Source organism: Pleurodeles waltl, chromosome 5, assembly GCF_031143425.1.
Source record: "Pleurodeles waltl isolate 20211129_DDA chromosome 5, aPleWal1.hap1.20221129, whole genome shotgun sequence".
NCBI lineage: Eukaryota > Metazoa > Chordata > Amphibia > Caudata > Salamandridae > Pleurodeles > Pleurodeles waltl.
The window spans coordinates 571,952,104-571,977,781 of record NC_090444.1 but is presented as its reverse complement, the minus strand read 5'-3'; the positions used below and the strand labels follow the sequence as shown (position 1 = coordinate 571,977,781).

Here is a 25,678-nt window from a genome sequence, read left to right as displayed (position 1 = left end):
GTTGGCACCCCTAGACCAGATAAAGAGTTACAAAGAAGACTAGCACAAAGAAGATCCAAGGCACAAAAACTGTGGACCTGCTGCACAAAGAAAAGGTGCCAACCCCTGCCTGCTGCACCCAGGACCCGACAGTCATCTCTAAGGAACTGCTGGGCAACTGGACTGACCTCAAGAAACCCAGAGGACCTCCAGACTTCGCAAGTCACCCAAGAACTCCCTCCAGAGTGGATATACCACTCTCCAACAAAGAAGAAACGAGCAACCCAATGAGAGTCACATCACTGACCAGCCGCTAACTACTGAACCGGATGTTGCAGTCAGACCCAACGACACACCAATGACCAAGAGGACAAACCCTGCAAGTGTGCCAAGCTTGGTGGCACAGTACCCTCCAGTGGCTGAACCGTACCAATACCTTGGGTACTGGTCAGCTGATGTCAGACACCAGGAAAACCAACCCACACAGGGCTGAAAAAGGACTAGGAGGAAGCCCCAGTCAAGGGACTTCAGAAGCACTCCGGACCTGCCGCCAGAGTGCCTCTGTTGTCCTGCAAGCGACCTTTGAAGTGACTTACCTCCAGATCCAAAGGGCATCTTTGCGCACAGCTCCTGGCTCACCAATTCGCTGCACCCGGCCACCCTGTTATGAAGAACCTGCTGTGCCCTAAGGGTCCTTCACCCCTTGCGACCTCAACACTGCATTGGGACCCCAAAGAACCACCTCTAAACTTACCTGCTGTTTTGCTTTAACTGATGACTGAGCTGACAAAAATATCTGGAATGCACTTCTCAGTTCAAAGAAGACATTTATTATTATTTCACCTGAGGTTCCTAAAAAGGAGATTAGCATGTTGAAAGCACATGCTTAAAAATAGTCACCGCAATGGAAGGAAAACACACCAAAATGATTCTCCACTGCAATGTGCACAGCAAATATATGTAGTTATATTATATTATGCAAAGCAAATAATGAAGTAAAAATTCATCACCGTAGGGCCTGCCAAGCTCTTCATCTTTCTCATGCCAGCAAGACGATTACCCCGTTCGACTGCGAGAAAGAGATTACCACCCTCACGGGACAGATATCAGGCATCCGACGTCAAGAATCCTGATTGAGGCCACTCTCACTCCCGCTGTCACACTGGGCCTTTTTATATCTTAAAGAACCAGAAGGAGCATTCTGAAAAAAAAAAACTAATTCAGCAATTCAAACATGCTGGCTAGTTTAGGTCTGCTTTGAAAATAACATGTTGGGATTTGGCCACAATCCCAAGATGCTAAATTAAAACAAGGCAGTTCCCTGCCGTCTGAGTACATCCTTATCAACCAGAGCCCTTGGTGAGAAAAAGCACAAAAACAAGCACAGTTTACAATGTGGAAAAGTACGGTCAGCTTTAACATGGCAGTGTCTAATGTTACGATAAAGTCAATAGGCAGCTAAACTGAATAAAACATGTAGTCTGCACCTGGTGAACACTAGACAGCTAATCAGGGTGCAAAGTGGTGCAACACAGTCAGTGGTAAAAAACACGTATTTCACTACATTCAACCCTTTGATCAATGAATTTGTGTACTTCTCTCATTTTTTTTTTTCTTCTCTTAAAAAAAACATTACAAGCCATTGTACACAGCAACATAATGAAATGAGAAAAGCAATCACTATAAAGCAATAGAAGTGGATTAACATATTGATCTTATAAACAGTTAAACCAGACACACCTACAATGAAAAGACTGAAGATAATATATTCTGACTGGGATAATAACTGATTGAATAGTGTCTCTAGGATAGCAAATTGGTATAGAATTAGATGGAAACATCATGAGTTCTAATCATGTAAAGGTTCACCTGTAATGTTTGCTGGAATATAAGTGTTCCCATACGAGAATAGTCAGCCAACTGCCAACATGCTTAATGAGACTGGCAGCAGTCATCAGATGATCAAACGGGACTGAATCAAAATATAAGTGACTCCATAAATGTTGTCAATTTATCTGACTTGAATCTCACATCTGATATGAAAACTTTGCTGGAGAAGGGTCTGAATTTCTGCCCCACGGATCGAGGTGATGTGAACAAGCTCAAAATAGATTTGTTCAAATTCATTAGAAAACTTAAGCTAAAGAAACACTTTTCGTTATACCATTCCGATGTTCAGACTCAAGATAACCCGGTACAGGGTTTGAATTTAAATGAGCTCTCAATAAAGGACGTTCAAGATACTGCGACCCTATTATCTATTTCTGAGCATGAAGAATTTTCAATTATTTTTTCACAAGTGCTTAATGATTTAAATATTACACACGATGTCAGCATTACTAGTGGTCTTAAAAATAAGTCGAGATGGGTCCCAAAGCTTATTGGTAACAATAAATTTGATATTTTCTTTGATTTAGTCTATAGAGATTTGGATAAGGCCAAACCACACTTTACCTGTCCTAACCTGAGTCATGGAGAAAGGAAGGCTCTCAAAGAACTCCGACATAATGATGGAATAATTATTAGACCTGCTGACAAAGGGGGAAACGTGGTAATAATGAATACATGTGATTACGAGACAGAAATTACCTCTCAATTACAGGATACATGTTGTTATGAGAAACTTACATATAATCCTATTCCGGGTCTAACCAACAACATACAGAAAAAATTGAAAGATTGGCACGAACGGAAATTATTGGACAAATATGAATATCAGTATTTGTTAGTGGCCACACCTAGATATCCATGCATCTACACTATACCAAAAATACACAAGCAATTACCATTCCCTCCGGGAAGACCCATTATTTCGGGAATCTCGGGGCCTACAGAAAAAATATCTGAATATGTAGATGTTTTCCTCCAACCTATGGTTAATAACTTACCATCATATATTAAGAATACCACACATATTCTAAGTATTTTGAGTGACTTAGATTGGGATGCTAAAATGACACTTGTCACTTTGGATGTGGTTTCTCTATATACGTGCATTAAACATGAGCTGGGCTTGATGGCGGTTGAGATATTTCTTAATAGAAAATCAGTCACCCTGTGGGAGCACACAAGAATGATATTAGACATGATTGAACTCATTCTGAACAACAACTTTTTTCTGTTTAACCCCTGCTGCTTTTTTGGCTATTTGGGGTAGTTTGCGCTTAGGCCTTCATAACTTTTTGGCCACATAAGCTATCCACGCCAAATTTGCGTCCTTTTTTTCCAACATCCTAGGGATTCTAATGGTACCCAGAGTTTGTGGTTTCCCCTGGAGGAGAATAGGAAAATAGCCAAAATACAGTGAAAATTTCGTTTTTTCCAAAAAAATGGGAAAAAAGGGCTGCCGAAGAAGGCTTGTGGTTTTTTCACTGAAAATGCCATCAACAAAGGGTTTCTGGTGCTGAAATCACTATCTTCCCACCTTTCAGGAATGGGCAGACTTGAATCAGAAAACCACATTTTCCAACACAGATTTGGCATTTTACTGGGACATACCCCATTTTTACTATTTTTGGTGCTTTCAACCTCCTTCCAGTTAGTGACAGGAATGGGTGTGAAACCAATGCTGGATCCCGGAAAGCTAAACATTTCTGAAAACTAGACAAAATTCTGAATTCAGCAAGGGGTCATTTGTGTAGATCCTACAAGGTTTTCCTACAGAAAATAACAGCTGAAATAAAAAAATATTGAAATTGAGCTGAAAACAACAGCCATTTTTCTTTATGTTTTACTCTGTAACTTTTTCCTGCGATGTCAGATTTCTGAAAGCAATATACAGTTTTGTCTGCTGGACTCTTCTGGTTGCGGGGATATAAAGGGCTTGTAGGTTCATCAAGAACCCTAGGTACCCAGAGCCAATAAATGAGCTGCACCCTGCAGTTGGTTTTCATTCTGTACTGGGTATACAGCAATTCATTTGCTGAAATATGAAGAGTGAAAAAAAGGTATCAAGAAAACCTTTGCATTTCCAAAATGGGATCAAGATAAGGTTTTGAGGAGCAGTGGTTATTTGCACATCTCTGAATTCCGAGGTGCCCATACTAGCATGTGAATTGCAGGGCATTTCTCAAATAGACGTCTTTTTTACACACTCTCTTATATTTGGAAGGAAAAAATGTAGAGAAAGATAAGGGGCAATGACACTTGTTTTGCTATTCTATATTCCCCCAAGTCTCCTGATAAAAATGATACCTCACTTGTGTGGGTAGGCCTAGCGCCCGCGACAGGAAATGCCCCAAAACACAACGTGGACACATCCCATTTTTGACAAAATACAGAGCAGTTTTTTGCAAAGTGCCTACCTGTAGATTTTGGCCTCTAGCTCAGCCGGCACATAGGGAAACCTACCAAACCTGTGCATTTTCGAAAACTAGAGACCTAGGGGAATCCAAGACGGGGTGACTCGTGAGGCTCTGACCAGGTTCTGTTACCCAGAATCCTTTGCAAACCTCAAAAAGTGGCTAAAAAAACAAGTTTTCCTCACATTTCGGTGACAGAAAGTTGTGGAATCCGAGAGGAGCCACAAATTTCCTTCCACCCAGCGTTCCCCCAAGTCTCCAGATAAAAATGATACCTCACTTGTGTGGGTAGGCCTAGCGCCCGCCACAGGAAATGCCCCAAAACACAACGTGGACACATCCCATTTTTTTGACAAAATACAGAGCTGTTTTTGCAAAGTGCCTACCTGTAGATTTTGGCCCCTAGCTCAGCCGGCACATAGGGAAACCTACCAAACCTGTGCATTTTTGAAAACTAGAGACCTAGGGGAATCCAAGATGGGGTGACTGGTGGGGCTCTGACCAGGTTCTGTTACCCAGAATCCTTTGCAAACCTCAAAAAGTGGCTAAAAAAACAAGTTTTCCTCACATTTCGGTGACAGAAAGTTCTGGAATCTGAGAGGAGCCACAAATTTCCTTCCACCCAGCGTTTCCCCAAGTCTCCCGATAAAAATGATACCTCACTTGTGTGGGTAGGCCTAGCGCCCGCCACAGGAAATGCCCCAAAACACAACGTGGACACATCCCATTTTTTGACAAAATACAGAGCTGTTTTTTGCAAAGTGCCTACCTGTAGATTTTGGCCTCTAGCTCAGCCGGCACATAGGTAAACCTACCAAACCTGTGCATTTTTGAAAACTAGAGACCTAGGGGAATCCAAGATGGGGTGACTGGTGGGGCTCTGACCAGGTTCTGTTACCCAGAATCCTTTGCAAACCTCAAAAAGTGGCTAAAAAAAACAAGTTTTCATCACATTTCGGTGACAGAAAGTTCTGGAATCTGAGAGGAGCCACAAATTTCCTTCCACCCAGCATTCCCCCAAGTCTCCCGATAAAAATGATACCTCACTTGTGTGGGTAGGCCTGGCGCCCGCGACAGGAAATGCCCCAAAACACAACGTGTACACATCACATTTTTTCATAGAAAACAGTGCCTACCTGTGGATTTTAGCCTCTAGCTCAGCCGGCACCTGGGGAAACCTAGCAAACCAGCACATTTTTTAAAACTAGAGACCCAGGGGAATCCAAGATGAGGTGACTTGTGGGGCTCTGACCAGGTTCTGTTACCCAGAATCCTTTGCGAACCTCAAAATGTGGCTAAGATAACACGTTTTCCTCACATTTCGTGACAGAAAGTTCTGGAATCTGAGAGGAGCCACAAATTTCCTTCCACCCAGCGTTCCCCCAAGTCTCCCGATAAATATGATACCTCACTTGTGTGGTTAGGCCTGGTGCCCGCGACAGGAATAGATCACACAACGGTCAATGTTGGTCCTTACGTGAGGCAGCTGTTGACCCTGGGGTGATCCATTCCTGACACAGGCACTAGGTGAAGGCACTCAAGTGGGGTAGTGTTTTTATCAGGACAGGTGAGGAGTCACTGGGTGGTAGGAATGTTGTGGATCCCAGCATATTCCTGTAGTTTGTGTGACAGAAATGCAAGAAAAATTGAGTTTTTTTTCCAACATTTCAGCTTTGCAGGGTATTCTGGGTAAGAAAACTTTGGGGAATCCACACAAGTCACACCTCTGTGGACTCCCCAGAATGTCTAGTTTCCAGAAATGTTTGGGTTTAGTGTGTTTCTCTATATGGCCACCGAAACAGGACCAAAAACACAGGTGCTTGCCTTACAAAACCAGTTTGTTTTGCCATAGATAATTTTGATGTCTCCACAATATGATTTGGGTGGTGGAATTTGGGGCTGAACTAAATTGGGGAGCTCCCAAGAGAGCACTCTCTCTCTCTCTCTCTCTCTCTCTCTCTCTCTCTCTCTCTCTCTGCTTGCCGCCGCATTCACCTGCTCTCTGGGTTGGCCTAACCCACTATTACCCAGTTGCACGAACAGCTTGCGAAGGGACAGCAGGACTGTCCTCATCACCTCCCTCATAATGTACTGGAAGAGGAGTTATCGAATGGGACTCCTCTGACTGAAAAATCGCTCCCAGAGTTTGCGCCATTGTCCTATCCCTCAGATGCTGTCTCAGTATCTGATGTCTCAGTCTCTGATCCTATGTCAAAGCGGTCCTCTATAACCCGAGTGCAGGCAGCAGTCATCCATCAAGATGCCATCTCTGCTATTGGCTAAACTGTTGCTCTAAAACACTAGCCTATGTAGACAGTCACAAAATCGATGGTGTGTGTGAGATACGTGCAACAGTAGAGGCCACCTTACCTGCGCTTCTTCCCTCAATCAGCACGTACTTTCAAGACACTCAAAAAACACCTTGTCACATACCATTCGTCACAGTCTTTAGCACCTCCTGCGCCCAGTCCAACAATCATTATTGGTGCTCCCACTCCCTCCTCCTCGGATTCCCTCATTACCACCCAGCAAAAGTGCCCTTCATCTCTCCATAGCCGCCCTCCACCCCGCACATACATTTCATTGGTATTATAGCGCAGGTAATGGCTGACTTTACTAATGTACTCAGCTATTTACATAAAATACAGATTTGCTCTTTGCAGTAGGCCTATAAACCTTCTGCACTTCTTTATGGCACTAAAACTGCCACTAGACAAGTCGGACCCTTTTCCCCCCAGGGAAACCACACACATATTGACAAAAGTGATATATATATATATATGACAGCCAACCACCTGAAACTCAACTCAAGCAAAACCGAAATAATCCTCTTTGGCCCACACAAAAACACCTGGGACCCCTCATGGTGGCCCACCACGCTAGGCCCTGCACCCACCCCCGCCAACCACGCACGCAACCTCAGCATCATCCTAGACTCCTCCCTCTCGATGACCCAACAAATCAACGCTCTCACCTCCTCATGCTTCAACACACTCCGTATACTGAAAAACATTCAAATGGATCCCCACAGAGACCAGAAAAACTGTCACTCACGCACTCATCAGCAGCAGGCTTGATTACGGAAACGCCCTCTACGCCGGCACCACTCTAAAACTCAAGCGCAAACTACGCGCATCCAGAACTCAGCAGCACGACTCATCCTCGACCTCCCCCGACACGAACACATCTCTCCACACCTCAAATCCCTCCACTGGCTCCCCACTGACAAAAGGATCACCTTCAAGATCCTCATCCTCGCACACAAATCACTCCACAACACAGGCCCTGCCTACCTCAACGAGAGTCACCTTCCACACCCCCACACGAAACGTCCGCTCAGCTGACCTCTCTCTCGCCTCTGTCCCCCGCATCACACACACCACCACCGGGGGCAGATCCTTCTCCTACCTTGCACCCAAAACCTGGAACGCCCTCACAACCCACCTTCACAAGACCCAAAACCTACTTCTTTTCAGGAAGGGCCTCAAAACCTGGCTTTTCGAACAGTGAACCTCCCAGCCCCTTTCCCTCCCCCCGTCCCCCCCTCCAGCGCCTTGAGACCCTCACGGGTGAGTAGCGCGCTTTATAAATCTTTGATTGATATATATAGATCTACCTCTATATATATATATAAATCTATCTACATAGATATATCTATAGATATATCCATGTACATAGATATATCTATCTACATAGATATATATATATATATAGATCTATATATAGATCTATTTTTTTTAGTTGTTGTATGGTTTCCTTGGGGGCCAAAATGGCCCCCAGGGAAACCCTACAACATCTAATAAAAAAATATTGCCCCGTCAGGGGGTCACTCTGCCCACGGGCGACCCCCTGTCATTTTTTTTAATATTTTTATTTTTTTATTTTATTTTTGGGGAAAATAAAAAAAAAAATCCCCTGGGGGGGGCGCGATCGCGCCCCCCCCAGGGGGTACCTACCTTTTTTAAAAATAAAAAATATGCCCGGGGGGGGAGGCCGTTTTCCGAGGGGGCCGCCCCCCCAAAGTGAAATCCGTGGTGTTTCCTGGCCCCCGATCGCAGCTGTGCTGCGATCGGGGGCCAAGAAACACTTTCAGAAGGCCTCGTAAGAAAGGGGAGACTCTCCCCTTTCTTACGAGGCCTTTTGAAACCTGAAAGTGTGTCACTTATATCTATTGGTTATGCTTTTGAGTTGTACTGTGTGGTACAACTCAAAAGAGATCAAGAATTATTTAGCTCTTCCTGTATGTAGAATTTTTTATAATTTTTTATCATAAGATATATACATTTCCTATTTTCTATTAATTAGCAAGTGGAGATCGATATCTGTCTTTCATATTCGTTTTAATCGATAATGTGAACATTATTTCATGTCCAATATGGCCAACAGTTTAATAGTCTTTTCTTTATTATTGTTATGCATTTACTATTAATTTACTAGCATGATGGCGGTTGATAGTAGTCCTTTGTTTATTACTACGTAGTAGATTTCTGTTTATCGGCACTATTCTACTACTAAGATGGCGGTCAGGACGCTTTGTCCTTTCTTTATGTTGAATGCCCTAAATTAAGCGCGCAAGACTTTAAGCTCCATCTTAGCGTCCAACCCCTTGATTATATTTAAGGGTGTGGGGACGCTACCTACAGCGTTTGATTGAATTACAGCCCCACGCGTACTCGCACTGGACTGCCGATTACAGGATGTTATCCGCGTGAATATTAACCAACCATTAGGTGAGTTTCCTGACGGCTATGGTATTTTGGTGTTGGATCAAGGGCCAGAAAATATCTTTATATTTGTTTCGAAGTGGAGATGTAACTACAAGTTACAATTATATATATTTTTTTATATATATGGGATTTATACTATTGATATAGGTTTGACTGAATACGGCCTATTCTCAATAAATTTAAATTCTTGTATTTGTGTCCATACTTAGAACACCACTAAGAAATTATATTCTTAGTGGTGTTCATAAGTGATATTAGAGTAGAGATGGTTTGGTTGGTGGGTCATAATTCATACATACCTATGGGAATAGTTATTTGTATAATACATATAGAGGTGTGGTCTCTGAAAGTTGAATTTTATTGGCAAATTTTGGTGTGTATACTGTCTGGATGTTTATCTAGTCTCTGTATTTTTCTATAATAGATGTTCACTTAGGATCATTTTGGATACAACAATAAGATATATAAAATACTAAGTTTGGACCTATTCACTATAGGTAAGAATTTGGGTTCGCATGTATGCAATATTAAAAACCAGGGGCACTACTAGGAAGCGAGGTTACTCAAGTTAAGTGACTTATTTAGTCTTATCCCCCTAATATACACATACAGATTTATCTCTATATGTCAGTACTACCTTTATAATTTAAATCCTGTTATAGTAGCATACAATATAGTAACAAACATGCGTGACGACACAACGTTGACATTTTCACATATGGGGACAAAGATGCTTTAAGACTCTGCATGACTCGTTATCCCACCGTTTATATCACAATGGTGATGGTTTCCATTTTTCTAATGCGACTCGAGACTATATTAACAGATACTTATACCACCGTTTGTATCACTTTGGTGGTGGCTTCCATCTTTAATAAATGCGAATTGAGACTATAATAATAGATATATATACACGATTACAGCCCTGATGAAGTCATGGGGAAATTCCCGGACGAAACACATGTTGGCTGTGAATCCGAAAGCTAAATCAACACTGACTATGAGATACCTTTGAAGAACATGACTCAATTTGGATTGAAGGATTTGGGATTTTGACTTTGGATCATATCACAAGTTTGGAGCATCAATTTTGATTATTTGATTACATTGGATTCGGACATTGTTACTTATTTGAAGGACATTGATATATATGATTTATGTTATCTCATTTTCTTTTTGTAGCAATATACAATATATGTACATAATGAATACTTACTTATGAGCACTGTTTTATTCGATCTCATAACAAATCTTATTCAGTGATTCTATAATACTGAATATTATGTATGCCTCTTGTAGTTAATGCTATTTATGAGTGCTTAGCACACATCAAGACCCAGGGGTGGGGTCTTTCAAGGGTGCACCATCAGATGATTTAATTAATAATTTTGTGTGATTTTTCCCTATTACCCAGAGCGCCTAACATTCTCTCGGTTAAGTACACCCACCTACAATTATATCAGATGATAACAAGCCATGGGTTAGTTCCAGGAAAAATGTAATCAAACAGGTTGACAGAACATCCATGGTACTCTGCATTGTTCCCATGCAGAACTTTAATCTGTGAAGCACAATTAGCGCTAAATGGATCCATAGGTTGGGGGTGCGGTCCCTCCCCCAGCCCCACATGCAAACGCCCAAAGGGAAACCACACAGCACACTCATGGTCAGTGGCAAGTCGTAGTAAGATCTGTAAAAGAAACAAGTATGATTTTTCTAGGAAATAACATTTGCCATTTAAAATGTGCTCCTATGTTTTCTTTCCTTGTTTTATAATCAGCAGGACGTTATTGAGGCCCTTTGCCATCATTTTTGCAACCTCTCTAGGGCCATTTGGGGATTCAACAAACACACCTTAGCACTGAGGTTTTTATCTAATGAACTTCCCTTTCCTTGCACTGTCAAAAGGGCCGGGGCAGTCCCCTTCCTCACCAATCCTCCATACACTGAACCTATGACAATTTGGGCAATAATGTCTCCAATCTGTGTGAATAAATCAACTTCTCCACTATTTAACAGAATAGCTTTGATTTCTATCTGTCCAGGTAACTTTCCTGTCCAGGTGATCTTTGACTGTTTGTGGGACAGATCTTTGTTGTGTGTGCTGACAAATAGGACATTGCAAAAACACAGTTTTTATCAAATCTAGGGGAGTGTGCATCCCTCTAATCTTGGCCCACCTGTAAGTGGCTTTTTCTCGCAGGTGTCCACATTTCTGGTGTGCCCACTTAGCCATCTCTACCAAGTCAGATTTCTGGGTTGACACTTCTGCCTTTAAATGTTTGTCTTTGCCGTCTGAAAGGGAATTAAACCAGCGTTCTAGTGAGTCAATGGGACAATGAGCATCTATGACTTTACTCTGTTCTAACATTTCCCAAATTTCCTGCCACAACTCTTTGCTCCACACCTCCTTTGAGTGAATAAACCAGTTATGTGCATACCATGTGGGAAGCCATATGGCTAATCCATTAGTAGTGGACCAAGAATAAGTGTAAAAATTACAAGTCCCAGGCAGCTCTTCCTTTACACAGCGAATAACTCTACATATTGGCTACTTTTTCCTGCTTCTGTGGTGATCAGCAACTTTTCAGTAACTGGATTGTATGACACTGCTTTCCAATGTCTTTTAGTACCCACATATTTGAATGAATCCCTAGTAAACCAAACATGCTTCCTATCCTCACGGGACAAGAATTCAAATGGCACACTCCATTTCCCTGGTGACTCTTTTACCAGTGGTACCTCCTGCACTCTCTCCTCATCCTGTACAGGGGCTTGTGACACCTGTCCATGTAGGGCTGCACTGCCTGCCAGTCCTACTTGAGCCCTGTCTTGTCTGTACCAGATCTAGTGTACGATACTAGCCTCTTGTGCATGTCCTATACGGTGAGATTTAGGTGAACTCATCACCCACTGCATGATTGGTATTTCAGGTCTCAGAATTACATTATGACCTAGTGTTATTTCCTCAGTATCCACTAGAGCCCAATAACAGGCCAAATGCTGTCTTTCAAAAGGAGTATAGCGCTCCCCAGAGTCAGGTAGTTTTCTGGTCCAAAACCCCATGGGCACACTCGTCCTTTCCTGTTTCTGCCACATACTCCAGATTGCATATTGTCCCTGAACAGTTTCGTGTAACTTAATGTCTCCCTCTTGCACTGGCCACAAGTCTAAAGCCTGTTGAATTATTTCATTTGCCAAATCAAAAGCACACAGCTGCTCTTCACTCCATTCAAACTCATGTTTTATCCTGGTTACTTCATACCAAAGGATTAGGATTTTACTCAGATGAGGTCATGCTATTTCCAAAAATCAAACTATCTCATGAAACTCTGTGTCTCTTGCTTAGTAGCAAACTCCAGAATATTTTGTTTTACCTGTAACAACATCTCTCTATGTTCTGGATTCCACTGAATTCCTATAAACTGCACATTTTGCAACAGTCCCTGTGTCTTGTCTGAATTAACTGTACACATTATACTCTGCAAAAGTTGTCTGAATATACCGGTAACATCGTCAACTTCTTGCTGAGTGTAATCTTTTAAAGAATGCATTTCAACTCCTGCCAAAAACTGTGTGCTACACCGCGCATGAACTATGTTTTACTCATGCAGCTCACACTGGCCCCCACCTTTTTCAACCTCCTCATTACTGGAATGTGAAAAATCAGATTCCCTTGTAACAGCTTGGTAGATTTCAGTTTTGCCTTGTAATAACTTATTTTGGTCAAGCTGTTGTCTCAGATCCTTATTTTCATATTCTAACTGTTTACATCTCTCATGCATTTTTCTGTAAACAGACAAAACTATCCAAACCATTCTGTCAAGAACAAAAGGGACATCATTCCGTTCAAAAAGCACCTTTTCTAAACATGAAAACACATTCAGTAAATTTGTTTTATCCAAGCACCCATCCCAAAACTTAGAAAGTCCTGATAAACAAGAAAACACATTTGCCAAGATATCATAAGGCTTTTTAATTTCACATGCATTTTCAAACATGGTTTGCGGTGCTTCCTTTAACTCTCTGAATAAAAACATATTTACACTTTTAAATCGTGCACTCTCATCCTCCAACCTCTCTTTTTAGACTGTCCAACCTACGCCAAAATGTTGTGCTTTGACTTAAATCTCTGGCATGCACTTCTCAGTTCAAAGAAGACATTTATTATTATTTCACCCCGAGGTTCTTAAAAAGGAGATTATCATGTTGAAAGCACATGCTTAAAAATAGTCACAGCAATGGAAGGAAAACACACCAAAATGATTCTCCACTGCAATGTACACAGCAAATATATGTGCACATAATCCCCCCTCATTTAGCAATTCAAACATGCTGGCAAGTTTAGGTCTGCTGTGAAAATAACACGTTGGGATTTGGCCACAATCCCAAGATGCTAAATCAAAACAAGGCTGTTCCCTGTTGTTTGAGTACATCCTTATCAACCAAAGCCCTTGGTGAGAAAAAGCACGAAAACAAGCACAGTTTACAATGTGCAAAAGTACGGTCACCTTTAACACAGCAGTGTCTAATGCTACAATAAAATCAAAAGGCATCTAAACTGAATACAAAATGTAGTCTGCAACTGGTGAACACTAGACAGCTAATCCTGGTGCAAAGTGGTGCAACACAAAGTTAGTGGTCAAAAACACATATTTCACTACACCTGCACAGCCCTTTTCCAAGTGGTCTCCCACAGTGGCCCTGCCCTAGCTCTAGAGACGTTTCCTCGCTGCTCCCGCCGGAACCGGGAGCCACCTGAACTTCTCCAGCTGGCACAGTGTGCCCACCTATGACCTCAACCAACCTGCAAAAGAAGAACTTTGTAAAGCAACTGTGTGATTTTATATGTATTTTTAAATGTGACTTTCCATTGATTCCTATGGTGCATAATCACGCTCAAAAAGACTATTTTTATTAAACTTCAAAAATCCATATCTCCAAAAGCACTTAACCAATTATGATAATAGTGGTTTTAAAAATTATATAAAAATCTGAAGTATTTTTATAAATTGGTCTTGAGTTATTCCTTTGTATGTGTGAGTTGCATGATTGATACTGTAAGTACAACAAATGCTTTGCACTTCTCCAAGATTGGCCTAACTGCTCAACCAAGCTACCATAAAAATTAGAGCATTGGGTAATCTAGTTTTTACCTCTGCAAACCAACGTGCGGTTGCCTGGCCCCCTGCACATTGTGCCAAGCTTTGCACACTACGTAGAGGGCCAGCCTCCTACACTCCATCCTTGTACTGTACCCTGCCCAGGCACTTATACAATGAACACAGTCACTACTCCTGCACAGCTCTCAACATCTACCTGATGTAGGCCAAGTGTGAGTTAAGCACACAGAAGCGGAACTTCTAAAAAGGTGAGTGAGCCTGTAGCCCTCTCCAGTGACACAGGGTAAAAAGGTCCTGTTCACTACTACTGATCTCTTACATGTTATGCTGCCACCGCCGCACTTGTGCTGCTTTACTCCTGGTAAAGGAAGTAGCATTCCACCACTATGAGGGTAGCACTTTTGCACCCCTCCAGGTCCAACAAGACCACAGTCCATGAGACAGGCCCATTTCATGGCATACATGCATGATCTGTGTTCGCCTATGACAAAAAAATCAGCATTAGGTATCCAGACAGCAATATAGTTGGGTACGCCGTGCATGGGCAGATATCTTTACCATACAGAGGACTTTCCCATCCCAACACAGAATTTATAAGGATATCAAGTGCGCAATTACCACTGTTGAGCAGATGATTATGGGTCATGGGGGCTTAGTCTATTAGTGTTCAAGTAGATCATTCGGGGGTTTGAGACAGACTGAAATTGATGTGCAAAGGGCAACACCCAGATATGACATTTATAGTGTAATTATGGAGGTTCAGATACTTTTTCCTTGTGAGAAAGTAGCCTCTTTCTAGCATGGTTACCCCCACTTTTGGCCTGTTTGTGAGTGTGTGCCAGTGTGTTTTTACTGTGTCACTGGGATCCTGCTAGCCAGGACCCCAGTGCTCATAGATAAAATCCTATATGTCAGTATGTTTTGTATGTCTCACTGGGATCCTGCTAGCCAGGACCCCAGTGCTCATAGTTTATGGCCTAATGTGTATGCCCGTGTAGTGCCTAACTGTGTCACTGAGGCTCTGCTAACCAGAACCTCAGTGCTTATGCTCTCTCTGCTTTTAAGTTTGTCACTGTAGGCCAGTGACTTCATTTACCAATTTCAATTGGCATACTGGACCCCCTTATAAGTCCCTAGTATATGGTACCTAGGTACCCAGGGCATTGGGGTTCCAGGAGATCCATATGAGCTGTAGCATTTCTTTTGCCACCCATATGGAGCTCAGATAAACCCTTACACAGGACTGCCATCGCAGCCTGCGTGAAATAGTGCACACACTATTTCACAGCCCTTTTCACTGTACTTAAGTAACTTATAAGTCACCTATATGTCTAACCTTCACTTGCTGTAGTTTTGGTGCAAAGTTACTTCGTGTGAGGGCACCCTTGCACTAGCAAAGGTGCCCCCACATAGTTCAGGGCCATTTCCCTGGACTTTGTGAGTGCGGGGATACCATTACACGTGTGCACTACATATTGGTCAATACCTATATGTAGCTTCACAATGGTAACTCCGAATATAGCCATGTAACATGTCTAAGATCATGGAATTGTCCCCCACTCCAAATCTGGCTTTGGGGTTCCAATTCCATGCATCCTGGGGGCTCCACAATGGACCCCCAGTACTGACAAACCAGCCCTCTGAGGCTTGCACTGCAGCTACAGCTGCAGCCACCTCACAGACAGGGTTCTGCCCTCCTGGGGTCTGGGCAGCCCAATCCCAGGAAGGCAGAATAAAGCATTTCCCCTGAGAGCAGGCTGTTACACCTCTCCCTTTGGAAATAGGTGTTACAGGCTGGGGAGGGGTAGCCTCCCCCAGCCTCTGGAAATGCTTCCAAGGGCACGGATGGTGCCCTCCTTGCATAAACCAGTCTACACCGGTTCAGGGACCTCTTCTCCCCTGCTCTGGCAGGAAACTGGACATGGGAAAGGGGAGTGACCACTCCCCTGTCCATCACCACCCCAGGGGTGGTGCCCAGAGCTCCTCCGGTGTGCCCCAGACCCCAGCCATCTCGCTTTGCAAGGTGTGGGGGCACTCTGGAGGGCTCTGAATGGCCAGTGCCAGTAGGTGACATTGGAGACCCCTCCTGATAGTTCCATGCCTGATAGGATAGCCAATCCCCTTCTCAGGGCTATTTAGGGTCTCTCCTGTGGGTTCTCTTCAGATTCTGCTTGCAAGTTTCCTTCAGGAATCCTCTGCAACAACTTCAGACTCTTCTGACCTCGGATCAACCGCAGCCTGCTCCAAGAAACATTGTAACTGCAACAAAGTGTCTACAAGAGACACTTTTCTTCAACAACCTCAGCTCCAAGTCAGCAACTGCAACAATTTCCATGGTGTGCATGCTCTGGGGACTCCCTGTCTTCATCCTGCACCAGAAGAACCGAAGAAATCTCCTGTGGAGTGACGGAATCACTCCCCTGCTCCAAGCAGGCACCCTCCAAGGCGATGACCGGTACCCTGGGACTCCTCTCACGGCGACAAGCGTGCTCCTAAGGACACAGAGGGTGGACATCATCGACATAGACTGTCCTGAGGTCCTGCTGACCCAATTTGGAGGAGGTAAGACCTTGCCTTCCCCAAAAACGACGGTACCCCTGTGTATTGTGGCTTCTTCGCCTCCTGAGGCCTCTGTGCACTCTTTGCAAAATTCCTTCGTGCACAGCCTGGCCCAGGTCCCCAGCACTCCACCCTGTGACGCTCAATTCGCTGAGTTGTTCTCTGGCGGCGTGGGACCTTCTTTTGGTGTGCTGCATTAACCCTGTTTTCCACCTCCTTTGAACCCGGATCCTGCGGCTTCTGGGGGTGCTGGCTGGCATCTTGAGGACTCTCTAAAGTGTTGAGAGGCTCCTCTTCCTCCTCACACAGAGTTGAGGCCCACAGGTCCCTACTGGGTCCATCCAGCGCCATTTTGATGAAAAACACATTTTTGCCGTAGCCAAGGCTTGTTGGCGCCTTCCAACATGAAATCTCGTCTGCAACGATCTTCACGCCATGAGACATCTGTTGCATCATGCAGGAACCCGCAGGCATCTTCCTAGGGTGCATTTCTGCAGTCTTCGACTAACTGGGGACTCTTCTTTTGCACCCTCTTCTGGGTTGCCAGGGGCTCCTGTCCTTCCTGGAACTTCTTTCGACTTCTGGACTTGGTCCCCTTCCTTTGCAGATCTTCAGGTCCAATAATCCAGCAGTTGTTCTTTGCAGACTTGGTTGGCTGCTGCAAAATCCCAAAAAACAAGATGTAGTGTGTCCTAAGGAAACTTGCTGTACTTTACTCCTGATTTTCTGGGCTTTGGGGTGGGGTCATTTACTTACCTTTACTGTATTCTTACTCTCCCAGCGATTCTGCACACACTACAATTGTCTAGGGGGGAATTTGTGATTCACATTCCACTTTTTTAGTATTTGATTTGTGTTGCCCCTAGACCTATTTTCTCCCAATACATTCTATATGATTTCCTACTGTTTGCATTGTTCTTAGACTATTTACTTGTCTAATTTTGGTGTCTAGTGTATATATTGTGTATAATACTTACCTCCAGAAGGACTATTGTCTCTAAGATATTTTTGATACTTTGTCACCCAAATAAATACCGTTATTTTTGGTAACACTGAGTATTGCCTTTACTTGTGCGCAAGTACTGTGTAACTATAAGTGGTATTAAAGGAGCTTTGCAGGTCTCCTAGTTTAGCCTAACCTGCTCTGAAATAGCTACCTCTATCAGCCTAAGCTGCTAGAGCACTACTGCTTCACTAATAAGGGATAAGGTGTAAGTACCAAAGGTACCCACTACAAACCAGGCAAGCCTCCTACCTTCCTCTTCCTATTTTTTCAGTCTTTCTGTGGTAAATTATGCAAAGAGTTGGCATTTCAGCCCAATTTCTCCAGTGAGGGAAGCTGGCTCTCTAGAAAGTGCACTAAAGTGAAGTTCACTGTGGAGAGAGTCCAGTGGATCCCCAATTGGTGTTGCAGAAGCAAAAGTTGATAGGACTAATGCTCTGTTTGTGGTAGTGTGGGCGAGCAGTTAGGCTTATCAGAGGGTAATGCAAAGCATTTGTCGTACTTACTGAGGCAATAAATGAGACACACACACAAAGAATTAATCGAGAACAATTTAGAGAAATTTCTTATTTTTATATATGTTTCAAACCCAAGAAGTTTGTAATCAGGTAAGTAGATTTACAGGCATAAATATTTTGCAGTTTCAAAAATCAACACTTAGTGCAATTTTTTAGTTCAGCAACTTTAACCTATGGGAGAAAAACAAGAATGGAGTTTTTCAGGTAAGTACACAACTTGCAAATCCAGTCTTTGGGGTTTTAGGTCAACACCAGGCAGGGTTCAGATCAGTACCAAGAGTACTCCCGCAGCAGCACAGTGGCGGTCAGGTGCAGAGGTCAAATTCGGAGTGTGGTGCCCATTGTTAACTAATGGAGACTGGGTGAACGAAGATGCGCTGTTCACGGGTGAGTAAAGTAGTGTCAGGGGACGATCTCCTGGGGTTGAGGTAAGCACAAGGGAGGCCATAAGGCAGCACCAAACTTACACCCTCAGTGGCAAAGGGGCGGCCGGGTGCAGAGTGCCTACACAGCGTCAGCCGCCCAATACAAGTCATTGGGGAGATCAGTTTTGCAAAAAGACTTCAGGCTTGGGCCAGGAGGCCAAATGAAGAAAACCACCAGCTGCCCAGGTAAGTTCTGATGCTAGAGGATGTAGGGACACTGTCGGTCCAGCTCCTCAAGGCTCAGGGTGCAAAGGTGTCCTTTGGTGCCAGGAACAGCTTACCGGGCAGGTCGCGGTCAGGGGGAGTCTTCAGGTTGAGGCAGAGTCTGGCAGGGGTCAGCCCACGGTGGACTTGGACTCAGAATTGGTGGGGAACCTTCACAGGACTGGTGGGCCACTTGGACTCGGGCCGTGGGCATCGGTTGCAGAGGTGGGTCCAGAGGCGGTTTTGCGGTCAGGGCAGAGTTCTTTTTCTTTTAAAGTTGGTTTCGTCTTGAACAGTTCAGCTGTTTTGGGGAGATCTTTATCAAAGGCAGACAGTCCTCCTAAAGCTTTGGAGGTCACTCGGCTGCAGGACAGGTTGTCTTTTGGTGCAGGATCGTTGAGGGCTGCAGACAGCCGGTAGGGCTGGAGCCAAGTCAGTTGGTGTCTGCAGTCTTCTCTGCTGGTGCGACTCTATAGTGTCTGGCTCTTCTTAGGTCATCAGGAATCCGAGATCTACGCTTCAGGAGTGCCACCTAAATACTGAATTTAGGGGTGTTAAGGGAGTGCCAGGTGGTAACCAATTGCCTACTCACCTTTAGGGTGACTAAACCCTTTATGACCACTTCCATTGGGAAGTGGTCCTAAATCTAGTGGTCTAATTCCTTCCAATCAAGATGGAAAAATTTGAAAAAGTATTGTCCACTTCAGCTCGCCCACCCTAGGGGTAGGACTGGCATGAAGTGGGCACTCCTCCTAATTTAACTTATTTTTCCCACCTGTGCTGCCGCAAAAAGTGGGGTCAGGACAGGAGGGTTGGTCAACTACACCATCTGGAGAGACCTAGGTCGCATTACAAAGGTGGCAAGGCCTTTAAAGCTCCCCGCCCTGGAATGTCCATCCTGCCCAGTAGAGGAGGTCACACCTCTGCCCAGAGCAGGCCTTTGTTCTGAGCTATCAAGAGCGTTGGCTCTCACCTCAGGGAGCCAGAACTCTGTCTAAGTTGGCTGCACTGGTTTTGACCAGTCACTGTCCACACTAGAAGTTGGTAGGTTTTCAGAGGCACCTCTAAGTTGCCCTCTGAGTGCATATATTAATAAATCCTTCACTGGATTCAGTGAAGATTTGTTAATATGAGATGTTTGATTCCAAACATCCCTAGCTTCAGTGAAGCCATCATGTCGCTGAGGAGCTCATAATGACCAGTGTCCAGCACATGTACTTGAAATGGCTTCCCTGTTCACTTACTATGTCTGAGAATTGACAGACATAGCAGGGGCATATATGCTCAGGCAGGTATGTCCCCACATGTATAATAATTTACTCTGCCTTTAACTCTGGAAGGCCTGCTAGAGGGGTGACTCGCATATATTGCATGTAGTGTAAAGGGGACAGGGCACACAGGCTGTGTGCCATGTTGTGTTTTCATTTTAGTTCTGCACCAAGACATGCAGCCAACGAAAGCTCCACTTAGTGAGAGGATCCCTGGGGGTGGCACAATTTGTGCTGTAGTCCTCGGGGGCCTTTCTTTAGTACCCCATGCCCTAGGTACCATGGGTGCCATTTACTAGGGACTTATAATGGTAGCTAAAAGTGTTGCCAATTGAGAAAAACGACTGTGTAGTTTTGGAGGAAATTGATCTGGCACTGGGGACCCGTTTAGCAGGGGTCCAGTGCACTTTAAGTCGAAATTGCAGCAGAAACTAGGCAAAAAGTGAGGGGTGACCATGTCAAAAGAAGCCCTTTCCTTCTCCCAGAATTTGAACACATTGTTTTCAGGCTGCAGTGGTAAAGTGGTGATTAATGGATGCTTATCTGATATAACTGAGTGGGTTCATGTTTCACGGTTATCCCTAAGAAGTTTTTTTTGGCAGGAAATGACAACGAGAAGCCTGCTATTTTGGTGTGCAATGCGAAGATTCCATCAGGTATCAGGATTTTAAACTAACCGACCCACAACACCTTCTGTTAGTTGTATAGTTTCAAGAACTATTGATAGCGATAGTACGACTCAATTCCGCTATCAAGGAGTGATCATTTCCCTAGAATGGGTCGAGTTCTGTAGTCTAAACTATGTTGCCCTCTTGCATAATGTGCAATGTTAAATACGTTCTGTTTTACAGTATTAGGGCTTATTCAACTGTGAAAGGTTTTTGTGATTCCCTAGACACACTTTTGTTATCCAGAATGCCACCATGTTTCTCCGTGTAATAGAAATAAAAATTGAAAATTGAAAAAAATGAGTTAATTCGGGCTATTGAACTCAACGTATGTTTTTTGGTGTTAGTTAGCTAGAAAGTGTTATTGTAAAGACATTATCTTCGTCATTCAGCTGCTTCGTTTGCAACGTTGTTTAAGGAATGCTTACCTATTTACTTTTTCCAGTTATTCATTTCAGCTGACTGCATTGTTAAAACATTAAAGTAAGATTGGTATACTTTTCAAAGCATTCCAAGACAAATTTCATAAAGAATTTACTTTTATTTTCCTAAGGACTTTGCTTTATCTCTTCTGGATCAACTGTGGCTAGATTTGTTAGGATTTTGCATACTCCTTTAAAGTGTGTGGCTACTCTTGCTACCACACTGGGGTTTAGCTAACACGTTTTTCCTCGACACTTTATTTAAACAAATAATAACTTAGTTATGAACTGAAGGCTCCTATGTCGCCATGGAGGTATGCAACAAAGAGTTTTAAAAGGATTGACCCTACCATACTCTTCAGATCAGGGAGTAAGGCTTTACTCAAAGTACCTTCCTTTATGTCCTTCCCAGATGGTTTTTCCATCTGTAAAATGTGGAAGTCATTGCCTTTGTCAGATAATTTGTTCCTTCTGTCCATCTCCTTTCTTTCGCTCAAAGATATTCTGGGGAGCATGAGCGTGCCTTGTAAATTAAATGCAATGTATATGAAATAGAAACATATTTAGAGGACGAATATACAAGAAATAAACTTACGTATTTTTTCAAATTGTACAAGGACTTGTTCCTGTTTTAAAATAGGAGCAAGCATAACCACAACTAGATTTCATTTTTAACACATCTTTTTAATAGGTATGTGGAAATTGCAAGACGCTCACTGAAAACCTAGAAGATGCAATTGTACAGTTAAGAGTGAAGGACGAAGCAATTGAGGAACTTCAATCTGTTTGCAAGAAGTTTGAAAGTCAGCTATTTGCACATGTAAATACCACCATACAATTATTTTTGTTGTCTTGCTTTATCACAAGCAAGCGCTTTGTTTAATTTCAGATCGACATTGTCTTACTTTCAAACATGTAATCTGCACATTGCAAATGGTATTGTTGAAACCAGCACATAATCCATGCAAATACAGTTTCATGTGTTGTTGTGGGGCACCTTTAGACCACAATCCGGGGATGTTGCCAGGCCATTTCTTGACTAGTGGCATGTCACAATCTGTTGATCGAGTGTCCCTGAGAGAATACTATTTGTCAGTTTATTCCACAAATTCAGAGGAGTTTCAGGGAATCTTATTCTTCAGTGAGACTGCCGGGCACTTAATTGACTGATAAGGTTCTCAGTCAGCATTGCCCTCCCATGCATCTTATTAGCATGTTCTGAGTGCCCATCAGCTGACTGAAGTGGGTAAGTATGTGTGTTATCTTTTCAACCCTTCTCCCACTTTGCTTATGGTAAATTGAGAAGGGGAGACAGAGGTGACTCCAGAATGCCCTTGATAGTAGTGCTGCTGCTTTATCCGAGGTATCAGATCGTTTTTTTCCAGATTTTCCCTGGCTTTTTCATTTCTGGAAGTAAATTATGGCCCTCATTATAACTTTGGCGGTAAAAACAGCCTACTGCTGCGGCGACCGTAAAAGGCCAAAAGGCCGTCCACCATATTATGACCACAGCCGGATTTCTGCCAGAAGAATGACAGAAATCCGGCTGTGACCATGCCGGCGGCAGCTCCACACCAGTAGACTGCCACTAGCCGTATTATGAAAAATAATAAGGCCTGGCAGTGTTCTGCTGGCGGGTGCTGCTGGCGGGTGCTGCTGGCGGTAGCAGCGCCCCGTCCCGTCTCCTGCCGGACGACCCCCTGGATCCAGGTAAATCGGATCTCCAACAGGGGAGGGGGTTGGTGTGCGTGTGTGTGTGTGTGTGTGAGTGGGTGTGTGTGAATGTATGTGTGTGCATGAATACGTGTGTGTGTTGAGTGTTGAATGCGTGTGTGCATATACGGACGTGTGAGTGTGTGTATGTTGTGAAATGTGAATGTGTGTATGTTTGGAAGTGTGTGCGGATTTGTGTGTGATTGGATGTATGCATGTGACTATGTATGTGTGAATGAGTGTGTGTATGCGTGTGTGTGTATGGGGGCCGTGGATGTAGGGGGGGTGGAGGGAGTAACTGGAGAGGTAGAGGTGGGTGGGGGGGATAACTGGAGAGGTGGGGGGGAGACCCCTATCATTGAAAGGGAAGGAATTCCCTGTCACTGATATGGCCTACCGCCATGGTTTTCGTGGCATTACAAATGCTACGAAAACCATGGCGGTAGGCGGGGTAATAATCCAGCAGGTGGAACAATGGCGGCTGCCAGGCTTGAGATAGATATCTCCAGTCCGGTGGCTGTTACCGCCTTGGCGGTCGGAGTGGTACATTGGCAGGTTGGCTTCAGCCAACCCTCTATTGTCATAATGTGGCGGTAAGTACCGCGAGCCTGTTGGTGGTACTTACTGCCACGTTATCGCCAACTGCTGTGGTCGTAATGACCCCCTATGTGTTTTGCCACCTGGAGTTGACATGTCATTTAGCTCTTAAAAATCCTGAGCCCCTAGGGCATCCCATTTCTTCAGCTTTCTGGTTGATGATGAAGATTAAAAATATTCAAGAGAATTAAATAACAGTTATTCATTGGCTGCATGAATATCCAGTGAAAAGCATAATTATGATTTTACATAGAATTGTTGTCCAGGCTTCATTTGAAATTGCATGTCTCAATAGCATTTCTATGCTGTGTATTTGCTGCTGTTTAACTCATTGGTTTAGTAGCCTACCAGGCATGTCTTACCCAGATGGGTCCAGCGCTCTGCCCGACTTTGTCATTACATTGGAGTAGATGTAGCAATCTTGTTTATAGTCAGCTACTTAATTTGAGGGTGAGGCTAGTGCGACTGTGGAGATGAGGAAGCAATCGTGCCACTAGGGAATGTCTGTTGCAGTATGTTTGGAATGGAGTCCAAGTCCTTTCAAATCATATGATTTTTGTCTCTATTTGTGCCTGTCAGTTTTTCCCGTGCATACAAGTTCAGTAATTTAGATAACTATTGGCTTTTTTATGATGATTTTTTTTAGGCAGCACTTGGAAGTAAAGGAAGAGCTTTCTTCTGATGGTGCTGCCTATGCTGTCCCGTGGGTGCCAGCTAACAGAAGGGCTCACATTCTTGTGATTAAAGCAAAACGCACTCCAAGGAAAAATCAAGGAAATCATTGAAGGCAGGCATATTTTCAATCGCTAATCTTGACCCCTGGCATTTCTTATCTGTACCATTCAATGAATCTGATCATGAGGAATATATTTTCAATATTAACCGTCTAGAAGGCATGATGATGAAGTGTACGCCTCAGCCCTGTTGGATTTTACATACATTGCAGAATCCTGCACCTATCTCATGCACTTTTTACCAATGATGACAATGTGGGTCAGACTGTTTCTTCCTTTGAGGGATGAACCAGCATTTTAGAACCTCAAATGTCTATTTTGCCCCAGCGTCTACTTCCAGTACAGTAACCACATTCAGTTATGTTGCAACCAGATGCTCCTGACTCTTCGCTTAGTCTTGATCCACGTGTATGTATGAGTTTGGTACCACACTCTCAAGAGTTGCTTGTTCTTCCTCCATTTCATTTGCAGGGCAGAGACCTCACTTTTTACAAATGACACTTCACCACAGAACTAAATAAAAATGTAATGGATAAATATCTGAACGTTTGGGCCTCTTAAATCTTAAGCCTTTGACTGGAAACCTACATGTATTGCTTTGGTTGATAGCATCCTTGTACAAAGCAGTGTGAGAGCACTGCAGTTGAGGTTTGTAAGAATCTTATTTCGTCTTCAAAAGTCCCAAAGCGTTGGATACAAAATTAAAAGCATCAGCTGATAAGCAAGTTATTGATTAGTTTTTTTGTCTGTCCACTATAGCATGCTAGTCATCAGACAGCCACTCACAGATTACAAGTACATTCAGCAGCCTCAAAAATAAAATTGTTAATCACCCTAGTACAGCATGTAGGGAGGGGAATGCCTTCACTGGACACTGGCCTCTACAGTGTTGCCAGTGCTGTTTGGGGGGAGCCATCCACAACAAGTGACGCTCACTGTCCAGCCCTCAGACGAAAGCCTCCAGAACAAAGTGTGCAATATTTGGTAGTGAAGAACTTTAATGATTTATACATGTTATTGAATAAATATTTTTATTGAGGAGTCACAGCACATATGTTGATAATCATAGCATAAAACACATTCTAAACATTATATACCTCAACAATATAAGTCATGGAAATATCAAGACAGGGGACCAGTACCTAGAACGAGAAGAGAAAGCAGAAAGACAAAATATCACCAAAAATCTCACAAAGACGAAACAGTCATCACATACCAAATTTTACCAGTGTCTTGGGTTTTTGCCCAGGGAAATAGAACACCTACAGCCAGGATGGACCCTCACTAAATTCCTGATCAAGGCACATGGCGTCATAGTAAAATAAACAGAAAATACAGAAAATATACTGGACTAAGGTGTGTCACCTTACCCCTGATGTTACAAAAAATTGTCTTTGCTTCCTCTGTTTATGAAAAGGTATCGTTATTACCCGCATG

General features: G+C 43.5%; 1 protein-coding gene across 5 annotated transcripts in view; it reads left to right on the top strand.

The window, feature by feature from the left end:
- The window catches only part of LOC138295831 (myosin-7-like), a 228,303-nt gene that overhangs the window by 128,368 nt on the left and 74,257 nt on the right, over window positions 1-25,678 (top strand). For all 5 annotated transcript variants that reach the window (XR_011203695.1, XM_069234387.1, XM_069234388.1 and 2 more), the window contains exon 7: window positions 21,889-22,017. Coding sequence is in view for 4 of the 5 variants with exons in the window: in XM_069234387.1 (XP_069090488.1) it covers window positions 21,889-22,017 (129 nt within the window). In the remaining variant the exon portion in view is untranslated. The remainder of the gene's footprint in view (window positions 1-21,888; window positions 22,018-25,678) is intronic.